Source organism: Gadus macrocephalus, chromosome 23 (genome assembly GCF_031168955.1).
Source record: "Gadus macrocephalus chromosome 23, ASM3116895v1".
In the NCBI taxonomy this organism is placed as follows: Eukaryota; Metazoa; Chordata; class Actinopteri; order Gadiformes; family Gadidae; genus Gadus; species Gadus macrocephalus.
The window spans coordinates 3,316,719-3,328,657 of NC_082404.1; the positions used below are offsets into that span (position 1 = coordinate 3,316,719).

The 11,939-nt window shown below is 46.0% G+C and overlaps 1 protein-coding gene across 1 annotated transcript in view; it reads left to right on the top strand.

Moving 5' to 3' along the window:
• The window catches only part of LOC132452708 (retinal-specific phospholipid-transporting ATPase ABCA4-like), a 58,818-nt gene extending 46,914 nt beyond the window's left edge, over window positions 1-11,904 (top strand). The window contains exons 34-50 of the mRNA XM_060045450.1: window positions 264-369; window positions 600-674; window positions 1,540-1,709; window positions 2,813-2,990; window positions 3,428-3,543; window positions 3,820-3,967; window positions 4,305-4,428; window positions 5,463-5,592; window positions 6,008-6,128; window positions 6,645-6,707; window positions 7,406-7,512; window positions 8,158-8,299; window positions 8,845-8,979; window positions 9,431-9,534; window positions 9,930-10,022; window positions 10,486-10,735; window positions 10,994-11,904. Coding sequence (XP_059901433.1) covers window positions 264-369; window positions 600-674; window positions 1,540-1,709; window positions 2,813-2,990; window positions 3,428-3,543; window positions 3,820-3,967; window positions 4,305-4,428; window positions 5,463-5,592; window positions 6,008-6,128; window positions 6,645-6,707; window positions 7,406-7,512; window positions 8,158-8,299; window positions 8,845-8,979; window positions 9,431-9,534; window positions 9,930-10,022; window positions 10,486-10,735; window positions 10,994-11,107 — 2,176 coding nt within the window. The 3' untranslated portion in view covers window positions 11,108-11,904. The remainder of the gene's footprint in view (window positions 1-263; window positions 370-599; window positions 675-1,539; window positions 1,710-2,812; window positions 2,991-3,427; window positions 3,544-3,819; window positions 3,968-4,304; window positions 4,429-5,462; window positions 5,593-6,007; window positions 6,129-6,644; window positions 6,708-7,405; window positions 7,513-8,157; window positions 8,300-8,844; window positions 8,980-9,430; window positions 9,535-9,929; window positions 10,023-10,485; window positions 10,736-10,993) is intronic.
• Window positions 11,905-11,939: the final 35 nt, after the last annotated feature.

Genomic DNA, 11,939 nt, shown 5'->3' on the forward strand with positions numbered 1-11,939 from the left:
GCATTTGTTTCCTGTTTCCTGTGGGCTGAGTGTGTGTTTCCTGTTTCCTGTGGGCTGAGCGTTTTTTTCCTGTGGGCTGAAAGGGGTTTCCTGTGGGCTGAGCATGCTTTTCATGTGGGCTGAGCATGTGTGTCCTGTTTCCTGTGGGCTGATCGTGCCTTTTGGGCTGAGCATGTGTTTCCTGTTTCCTGTGGGGTGAGCGTGTGTTTCCTGTGGGCTGAGCATGTGTTTCCTGTGGGTTGACTGGTGTTTCCTGCGGGCAGGTATGGAGGCATATCGGTTGGAGGACAGCTTCCTGTTCTTGAGGTGGAACCCAAGACAATACAGGATGTAGCAGCACAAGTGGGGCTTCTACTGAATGTTACCGGGGTATGTTGTGTGTGTGTGTGTGTGTGTGTGTGTGTGTGTGTGTGTGTGTGTGTGTGTGTGTGTGTGTGTGTGTGTGTGTGTGTGTGTGTGTGTGTGTGTGTGTGTGTGTGTGTGTGTGTGTGTGTTTGTGTGCATGTGTGTGTCAATACTGTATACCATGTTAAGTGTTTTTCTTCACCATCACACTCTTCTATCACATGGTACCCCCCCCCCCCCCCCCTTGCTTCCAGGGTGAATCCTGCAGACAAACTCTGAAGGACATAGGAATCTTCCTCAGGTACATGGAGACCAAGAACAATGTCAAGGTGAGGCCAGCATTTAATTTCTCTCGATTTATTAGAACAGACTTTGGATGCAGTCTACAGAGTCTGATGAGTCTGATGGCGCATGAGCTCAAATCTGGGCTGACTGATCTTTCTCGTTCTTTTGCTTTGTATTTCCGTCATCTCTTATTAGCGTGTAAATCACCCAAACTGGGCCAGCACCAATGGGTTCTCTTCAGTACAATATCTCAATGACAAAACAGGGAACTAGGTGAAGCTCTGCCACTTGCAGTTGTTAGTTTCAGGCCCAGAAGGACTAGGATATTTAATGCAGCTACATGATGATCCGAAACCTGGACACATTTTCAACACACATCGGATAAAATTGTCTGACACTGCTTCAAATATCGACAAAACTCTGAGGAATAATGTGTCCGATATGAATAAACTTTGGTATGAATTAGCCTATCTTTATGTGTCGCGTAAGTTTAGGCTTGAAATCACACCATTACTTATACTGTCTTTGTAGTCTCTATTTTTTCATGGCTTCTAAGTGTAACATTTTAAATTCATGATAAGCCACTTCAGGGCAAGGGTTTTGACGTCTCTGCGAGTTTTCCATTTTAAAATTTTTAAAAATTATGTAAACATGAATGAGATGGCCTGATTGTGGCATCTCACATACTGCATATATGTAGCCAAATGCTATACGTGCCTATGTGGTCGAAAACTGTGTACTCTCTAACCCATATCGCTTCACCTCGATCCCTTAATACATGTACAAGAGCCCAGTATTTAAACTAGAAAGACTTCAAACTCACAACCCTAAGTGAAAACACAAATCCAATCTATGAAGTCATATACATGTTACAAAAACCTGAATCTATATTTCTGACCCCATTTGAAGGTGTGGTACAACAACAAGGGCTGGCACGCCATGGTCTCCTTCATGAACGTGGCCAACAACGCCATCCTGCGGTCGGCGCTGCCCCGCGCCGCCCCCCTGGATCAGTATGGGGTCACGGCCGTCAACCACCCGCTGAACCTGACCCGGCAGCAGCTCACCGAGGTCACCGTGTGAGTGAGGCGCCCCCACACTCCAGGGCTCTTTTTACTATAGTAGTAGTCCATGCTGTGCATCGACCAATACTATTGTAATTCGTTTATCTTTTATAATTCTACTATAGTAATTAGTATATAATTTATAATTCTACTATAGTAATTACTTCACAGCCTGGAAATGAGACACAATCTCTTGCTGTAATTTATGATTTGCATCGATTACGGAAAGAGTCGTTTTTTTTTTAGTTTACAGTATATAGTAGTAATATACTATAGTTACCATGGCAGTGTTTCCCAGCCGAAGGAGTTGACGCAATGCTCATCAGGGGCACTGTAATGCGCTGAGGTGAGGAGTGAGTGGGAGGCCACAAGTCTATTGGCAAACAGACTCAGCTGATAAATGGGAGGAGTCCAATACGTTCATATCCGATGGGGACGGAGTCGCTCATCTCTGTTGGAGGGTAGAAATGTAAAAGTCTAGTTTTGAAGTTATCCAACATTTACACAGACATTTTCTGCCATTTTTCCATGATTGTCTTGTCCTCGTGAACAAGGTACACATATTGATTTGTCCACTTAATTTTTCGGTCCCTCTCGGCACACATGAGGACAATAGTGCACTGCCAACACACTGAATACTTAGAAAGAATCACAAGCAACCATTTCCATTTCCATTTAGGGCATTTAGCAGACACTTTTATCCGAAATGACTTACAATAAGTACATTTGTCAGAAGAAGGTGAAACAATTTACCGTGGTCGGTACAGTAAGGATGTTCATAGAACCAAGTGCAAAGTTAACCCATCACCGTATACAACAAAGATAGCTAGGATAGGATGCTACACAACTAAGTCCTATAACTAAGTACCACATACAATAAGTGCGTACATTAAGTGCCAGGACGTACAAGATACAATCAATAGGGGGACTGGGTGGCTATGCAGAGTCTAGGAGGTGAACTCTATAACAGGTGAGAGAGAAGTGAGAGTTGTCACTTTGATGATCGACTTTTGCTTGCTCTTAGCGATGTTGGTACCAGACGTCCAGCTGAAGTATGTGGCAGCCATGATGGAGATGTGTTTTGTTGTGTTCATACTCCCCTCCTCTCTCCTGGCCAGGCTGAGCACAGCGGTGGACGCGGCGGTGGCGGTCTGCGTCATCTTCTCCATGTCCTTCATCCCAGCCAGCTTCCTCCTCTACCTCATCCGGGAGCGTGCAACTCAGGCCAAGCACCTGCAGTTCGTCAGCGGGGTCAGCCCCCTGGTGTACTGGCTGGCCAACTACCTGTGGGACATGGTAACTTGAATATTGCAACATTGGAAAATGCATTGAGCGTAACTGTTGCATGATTTCCGTCATTACACATTTTTCTCTTCAATTCATAAATGCATAAATATTAACTTATGACCACTTAACCAATAAAAGGCTGTGTTTGCTTTAGAAATGAAGATAAGTTAAGTTAGAAATGGAGCCATGAGATGGTGGGAGGATCGGAGAACACTAAATGCCTTGTTAAGTATTCATCTAATAACCCTGGGGTTATTAGATGGAGGCTTATAGGGAGGCCCTCTAGAAACACATTCGGAATATAATCAACAAATCATGCACGGTTCATTAAAGCACACTGTTGGGAAATGAATATGATAATAACTAAATTATAACTTCAACAACCACAACTACCACCACCACAATGTTGTTTTTGTGAGCAACTGCAACGTGGGTTCTCTCGCCAGGTCACCTATTCTGTGTCCGCCGCCATGGTGGTCGGGGTCTTCATGTACTTCAACAAGAAGTGCTACACGTCCCCCACCAACGTTCAGCCCCTCGTGGCTCTGCTCATGCTCTACGGGTGAGAGCTCACGTCGCTCACTCTCCTCAAAGTCAAACTACAGCTGGCCATTAACTCTTTTGTAATTAAAAACGTGATTGGTATGATTTGAAGGTGTGTGCACATGAACACATGTTGTATAACACATCACATGGCTCACTCACACACTCATGTAGCGTATAGCATAACCATATCTTCATTCATTTTTTTTTTTTTTTTTGCTTCATATATGCATTGTGTGCTCGTGCCTGTGTATGTGTGTTTGTGTCTGTCCCTGTGTGATCTATGCGTCCCTAGGTGGTCCGTGACACCCATGATGTACCCCATGTCCTACATGTTCAGTGTTCCAAGCACAGCCTATGTCTCTCTCTCCTGCATCAACCTCTTCATCGGCCTCAACAGCAGCACCATCACCTTCATCCTGGACCTGTTCCCAAGCACCACGGTACAGCACATCTGTATTACTGGGAGGGGCCTGTATATCTTCATTAGAGGGAGGGGTCTAGAGATCTTCATAAGAGGGAGGGGTCTAGAGATCTTCATAAGGGGGAGGGGCCTTGAGATCTTAATAAGGGGGAGGGGCTTGTAGATTGTCACTAAAACAATAATTTTAATCGCCAAAACTTAAGAGAAAACAACCACTTATTTGATTTAAATATATGCTTTTTAGTTTGTTTTATTTCATATAATATTAATAATTGTTATTATTATTATTATTATTATTATTATTATTATTAATTAACACTGTGTGTGTGTCTGTGTTTGCGAATGTGTGTATATAGGGCCTGTACAAGTGTAACCAGCTGCTTAAGAGCTTGCTGCTTGCCTTCCCCCACTACTGCCTGGGCCGGGGCTTGATAGACATGGCCATGAACCAGGCTGTGGCTGAGGTCTACAACCACTTCGGTGAGCCTTTTGAGCATTCCAATGTTATCTAGAGGCTGGGCGTACTGTAAATAATAGGTTGTACACTGCAACAATTACTTAGAAAGGCCATAAAATGACACTTTCTTTGAAAAGTCTTAAAATCGAAAAGTCTAAAAATACAAAATGCAAGTGAGAAGCGCCAAACGCAAGGAGCTTTGTTGGCGGTTCTATGTCGATGTTGCCATTATACTGGCGGATAAATAACTCTTGCGCCCGACGCAAATCTAAAAAGGGTTGGCCTGAAGTAACCTAATGGTAGTAGGCAGGGCCGTCGAAAGGTGATGACGATTCAGGGGGCCCACAAAAAAAATAAAATATATAAATTATTATCTTATCACCAGCCCATAGTACTACCATAGTAGTACCCCCCCCCCCCCCCCCCCCCCGTCAACAATTGTTCTCCCCGGTCATCAGTAAATCTTGTCTAGGGGCCCAGGAATTGTAGCAACGGCCCTGGTAGTAGGTGTGGTTTCGGCGTAACGTGCAATAAACCAATGAGAGTGCCATCTCCCATCCCCTTTAACAGCCATGAGTGCATTTGCATCTGACGAGTTGATAATTTGACAGCGCATTTGCAGTCTCCGATGAGACAGATGCATGACAACATGAATTTTAAACTTCAAATGGCTCAATCGCGGTAAAACAATGTTTTCTCACGATCAAATACTCATCAATCCTAAAAGTTATGGGCTTGTGCACAATGTCTGTGTTAAGAATATATGTGTTTGCTGTACAGTGTTTGCAGATGCATTGATTTAAAAGTACAACTTATTACTCTGAACTGCCTCTTGGGGCGCAAGATTGCAAGTTGCAAACTAGCAACGACACATGCGTCTTTGTAGAAAGTCAATTGCGCTGGATGCAAGATAGGGCCCACACACTTGCACCAGATAGCGTCTTTAATGGGCTAAATCTTGCTCCACACTAATCTCCACATTTTCAGCCACGGCAAACTGTGTTGCCAGGGTTCCATGGGGGTTGTTGTTGTGATATGAGTTGGTGTGTGTTGCCAGGCGAGGAGTACACTCCAGACCCGTACAGCTGGAACTACCTGGGGAAAAACCTGGCCTGCATGGCGGCAGAAGGCTTTATCTACTTCACCCTGACCATCCTCATCCAGTACCGCTTCTTCCTCAACCACTGGTGCCAGCCCTCATGTTCTCATGCTTACCTTTTTCAATCTTTGTCTCATTGGCCCTCCTACGATTCATCCATGTGATGTCAAGTGATTGCATATAACACTATTTCTCAATGACATCATTGAGGTCTCACGACTTTGCCGAACCTGATGGGGACATTGATTAGTTAACTAATTAAATAGCAGGGGACAGAAGGACTCTGTTTGGCCTGAAGCTGAAATTAGTGGTGCGTGGCTTTGCTGTGACATCACTGATTGGTTAGAAGAGATATTCCTTGTTCCACTCTTGTGACCGCCAATTTGTAATGGGGTGCCACGAGTCAATCATGTATCCTAATGCATTTCATGTTTGTGTCTGATGGGAGCTATTGCTGACTGGTTGAATTTATTGAATCTAATCTTATTCCAAATCCGTTCCAGGATCCCAGACTCCGTCCAGCCTCCGATGCTGGCGGAGGATATGGATGTGGATCAGGAGAGAGAGCGTATCTACAAAGGAGGAAACACCAGCGATATCTTGTGCATCAAAGACCTCTCCAAGGTTGAACTGTTTTCTGTTCATCCTGCTACCTTCTGCATTGCAGAGAATGGGCACACAAAGAGACCATAGAAAATATAAGAAACCATTGCATTCAATGCAACCTTAACAATCTCTACACATTTACATTCAGGGGATTTTGCTGCGCTTTTATCCAAAGCAACTTACGACCATTCATTCACACATTCACACACCGACGGCATAAACTAAAAAAAAAAAAAAAAAAAAGAGTCAACCACGCAGGGCGACAGCCAGCTCGTCAGGAGCAGTCAGGGTTAGGCGTCTTGCTCAGGGACACCTCGACACTCAGCTAGGAGGAGCCAGGGATCGAACTAGCGACCTTCCGGTTACAAGTCAACCCGCCCTACCTCCTGAGCTACTGCCGCCAGCAACAAATGAGTGCTGTATTGCATGGCTCCATACTCATTGAGGCATGGTTGATAGATAGGAAGGAACACATGTTTTGTTTGGCTCATTCTCTGAGATGCTAATGATCTGTGAAAACGTTGTGTGTCGTAGACGTACAAGGGCAGTACCACTCCCGCTGTGGACAGGATCTGCTTAGGCGTGTCACCTGGAGAGGTACGTTTCATACTTGGATCCGAAAGAAACTCTTTGCAGCCTTCCTCAAGGTGGCATTGTTCTCACATGTTTTTTTTCAAGTTGTGTACATTTTCTATCTATAAGGATGTACAATCTCTTTACCATGGAAACGATACAAAACGGAAGTGGTGACTGTACAGAGGGGTGCTCTACGGATGCACCGTAGAGGCTTCTTGTAAACAAGCAAGATCAGTTGAATCCACTTTCACAACAGTATTAAGCAAACTGGATGACATATTTTCTCTCACGGAAGAACAAACAACTGCACTCAAAGCATGAAAGATGTGTTTGGTTGAAGTAGAATGACTATTCAGTGCTCTGATTCCTTCTCCATTGTGCCCAGAGGCATTCTGGTCTGCATTTGAGGATAATATGGAGACCGAAAATGAACTGAGGAGTGCGTACAGAGTAGGAGGCATTCACAAACTGGTCTGGCGATGTCAGGCCAAAACCTAGCGAAGCAAAAAATTATCTCTCTATCTCTCCCTTTTCTCTATCTCTCTATCTCTCTTTCTTTTCTCTCTCACTCTTTCTTTTTTTCTCTCTATGTCTCTATCTCTCTAATTATTTCTCTCTCAATCTTTCGCTTCTGCTTTCTCTCTCCTTTTCACTCACTCTGTCTCTGTGTGTCTCTCTCCCTCTGTCTCCCTCGTTCTCATGCCCCATTGTGCTTGCAGTGTTTCGGTCTTCTGGGGGTGAACGGTGCGGGGAAGACCACCACCTTCAAGATGTTGACGGGTGACATCGACGTGAGCTGGGGCGAGGCCTCGGTCAGAGGCCACAGGTGAGTCCAGCTCCGCTCTGCTCCGCTCCTGGTTTTCCATCCTCTGTGCCCGCTTGTTTTGGTGGGCCTGTGTGGGAAAGACCTTTCTTTAAAATAATGAGCAAAATACAACACTTTTTTCCATTTGAATTGGGAAGTCTGAATTTCTGAGTTGCCGGTTGAACATTTAGACTGGATCACCCCCGAAGTTCAGGCTCTGAAAGTTGGAAGAACCTCGCAACGACCTCAGGATCCAATATGGCTGCTCCGTACATCAAGAGCAGTGACAACTGTAGTAATATACTGTTTTTTTCTGTCTTCTTTGTCCCTCATTAAGGCTTACAAACAGTACGGTCCAACTTCTATCTGTGGACTACATTATATACATGTGTCTACAGCTAAATACAGAGTAATGCGTCTTTATTAACTGGTACGGCTAGCCAGGCTAGAACAGATGTTACCAAAATGTCCTCCTGGTTTCCCGACTCTCGTCCGACCCAACACTTCTGAAGTAAATAGAACGTAGCATTAGTTTCTGGGGTTAAGACAATTGATGGAATGTTGCCGGAATTGAAGATTTTGCCTTTTTGTTAGAAACAAAAATTACATTTTTTGCAGGAATACAAGCGCGTTCTTTTTTTGTTTGCGTATGTTTCTCCACTGCAGTATACTGACCAACATCCTGGACGTGCACCAGAACATGGGCTACTGCCCCCAGTTCGACGCCATTGATGAGCTGCTGACGGGCAGGGAGCACCTGAACCTGTACGCCCGCCTCAGTGGAGTGCCCGAGTACGAGGTCGCCCGGGTGAGCAGGGCAGCAGGGCTTAGCAGCCAAGATATTGCTGATTCGTCCTCAGTTCCGCTTAGCCAGGGGTTGAGGTGTCCCTGATTGAAATACCTATACCTGAATGCAGTAGCAACAGCAGGATTTAAATGGTAGCCACTGAGTAGCCACCCGTAGCCTGCTGGGTGGGCCTGGCCAAGAGTGCTATCGTTTTCTGCCACCCCTGTCCTTGAATTGTCTTGCATGACAAGCTCGCCCATATGTGAATGGGTTTATGAATAGGTAATCATCAGGAATTCATTGTCAAGTGAAAGGAGTGTCCATGGAGGTGAGAAAAGCACAGTATGAATGCAGACACCATTCAGTGGCATTAATCAGAGTGGCATAAACGGCAGTTGTCTGGAAAATTGTAAGCAGCTCTACTGCAATGGTTCAAAATAAACGTTATTGCCTCTATGTCCACATGTACAGTGTGGTTCACATTAGCATTAGGGTTAGCGTTAGGTCCGGTCCTTTCAGAGGCTGAGCTCGACATAACATTGTTGAATCCTACATCTCTCCTCCAGGTGTCAGAGTGGGCCATCTGGAAGCTGGGGCTGTCGGAGTACGCGGGACGCAGCGCCGGGACGTACAGCGGAGGCAACCGGAGGAAGCTGTCCACCGCCATCGCCATGATAGGCTGCCCTGCCCTGCTGCTGCTGGTGAGGCCTGTGCACACCGTGATAGGCTGCTGCTGAGGCCTGTACACACCGTGATAGGCTGCTGCTGAGGCCTGTACACACCGTGATAGGCTGCTGGTGAGGCCTGTGCACACCGTGATAGGCTGCTGGTGAGGCCTGTGCACACCGTGATAGGCTGCTGCTGAGGCCTGTACACACCGTGATAGGCTGCTGCTGAGGCCTGTACACACCGTGATAGGCTGCTGCTGGTGAGGCCTGTACACACCGTGATAGGCTGCTGCTGCTGAGGCCTGTACACACCGTGATAGGCTGCTGCTGAGGCCTGTACACAACGTGATAGGCTTCCCCGCCCTGGTGAGGCCTGTAGAGACCATGAAGGACTGCCGTGGTGGGCTGTAAGGACGTGTCATTATGATACGACACCATAAGGACATACTCCAGCCTAAGAGATCTCTCGACTTCCTCTCGGCAGGATGAGCCGACCACAGGCATGGACCCCCACTCCAAGCGCTTCCTGTGGAACTCCATCATGAGCGTCATTCAGGACAAGCGCGCCGTCGTCCTCACGTCCGACAGGCAAGCCGTCCGCTCGACGAGTGTGTGAGGGTAGATGGCATGGATGTGTGTTTGTGTGTGGTGGACGTATTATGATGTGTGTGCGTGTAGATGGTGTGGATGTGTTTGTAGAGGGTATGAATGTGCGTGTGTATGGGTGTCGATGGTATGGATGTGTGTGTGTAGATTGTATGGTTGTATGTGTGAGTATGAATGTGTGTGTGTAGATTGTCTGGTTGTATGTGTTAGAGAGGATGTGTGTGTGTAGATTGTATGGTTGTACGTGTGAGTATGAATGTGCGTGTGTATGGGTGTCGATGGTATGGATGTGTGTGTGTAGATTGTCTGGTTGTATGTGTGAGAGTGGATGTGTGTGTGTGTGTGTATGCTAACCAGGTTGCCTCTGCCCTTCCCAGTATGGAGGAGTGTGAGGCCCTGTGTACCCGGCTAGCCATCATGGTCAATGGGTCCTTCAAGTGTCTGGGCACTATTCAGCATCTCAAGTACAAGTAGGTCCTCCTGGCGCGCCCTCAGCCTCCACATCAAGTCCTTCCTCTCCACAAGAAGGCTTCGCCCAAACATTACACACCTTGAGTAAACATTAGATGGCCAGGTTAAACATTACATTCACAATTTGATGTGTCCAGTTAGTGTACAATATTGTATTTATATGAGTTTTCAACAGTTTTAATTCAAGGCGTACATAATTGCAAAACAAGAGGAAATGCTTGATGGGTAATACACAATGTAACGCACACAAATGTATTAAACCTGCACTATGTACATTTGCATAGTATATGAAACATAAAATTACATAAATAACGGTTAATAGTTAGATTCATGATGCAAGTTTAGTTAACATAAATCCTATTATTCATACAATGAAAATACTTGTTTGGAAAGAAGAAGTTGTTTAATAATGTCTCTGTTCTGTGTGTGTGCGCGTGCACGCGTTTGTGCACGTGAGGGCAGGTTTGGTGACGGCTACATGGTGACCATGAAGATCCGGGGGGCGGCGCCGGGCCTCAGTCCGGACCTGAACCCCGCAGAGGACTTCATGGAGGACGTGTTCCCCGGCTGCGTGCAGCGGGAGAGGCACCACAACACGCTGCAGTACCAGGTCAGCTGCTCCTCCCTGGCCAGGATCTTCCAGACGCTGCTGGTCAACAAGGAGCAGCTCCACATCGAGGACTACTCGGTGTCCCAGACCACCCTGGACCAGGTAGGTTCTTGACTGTAACAGAGCTCATCACACCTTACCTTAATACAACAGCGAGGATGAAACCCATGTCACATAACAGGGCTACTTCCAGAGAGGCCTCACTCAACCTTTAATGTTTAGTGTAAGAAATAAATGACCATGGTATAATAATAATATTTAACTGAACTGTAGATATAACTGTTAATTATCGCTGCCAGCACATTGTATGCACTCTGTCTGGTCCGTATTTTTCAGTTCACCCTTGTGTTTTTGTTTCAGGTGTTTGTGAACTTTGCCAAGCAGAAGCTGAGAGGCGAAGAGTCTATCGTGTTGCACCCCAGGGCGGCCGGGGCGCGGCGACAGGTCAAGGTCGCGCCCCTGAAGAGGAAGTGAAGCTCCGCCGTTCACCTCTGCAGGAAGAGTGTGTGTGTGTGTGTGTGCGTGCGTGCGTGTGTGTGTGTGTGTGTGTGTAGGGGTCATCAACAACATTGGTGCTGATCTACTGGTTCCTGCCAGGTCAACAGAGTCTGCCCGACTTCCAAAGGCTGTGTCACCGTGACATGCCTGTGCCTACTGAAGGGGTCCCCTGGCCCCAACGACCGAATTGACAGAAATCACTGGAATCCTCTTTTCTCCACGTAGGGAGAACAATTGTAAAGTTCACATCGTCTGACGTGAACACAGATTAAGTATGACAGAGATGATCAAACCTGCATTGAGATTTTCATTTGAGCTGTACTGTCTGAAGTTCAGGCGCCAGGCTGTGACTTATGCTGCAGTGGCCAAAGGAGGTGAACCTTCTTTGTTCTGCCTTTCTGTGAGAAAGGGAATGTAGGCTGAGGGGAGGTGAAGGCTGAGCACCTTATTGATGCAGCCCTGGTGGAAGCTCCAAGAGGCCCTTTTTGTTACCAAGTTGGAGAGTCGTGTATGCATTGTGTTGCCGATGAAGTTGCATAATGCTGCTGCTGCTAATGATTCCATTGAATAATGTTTTAATTATAATTCATGTTATTATAATTAGCTATTCAGATGTTGATTTTTGTCCATGCGTTTTTTACCATGGGCATCTTTGTTGCTTGAATATCCACATTTCTGTCTGCTTATGAATGAAGCTCATCAGTAGGTCATTAAAGGGGTGTTCCTGAGAGAAGCAATTTTGTAGAATAAAAGCCCTTTTAAAAAATAGGTAACGACTCACATTTCTGTTTATTCATTACATTCATTT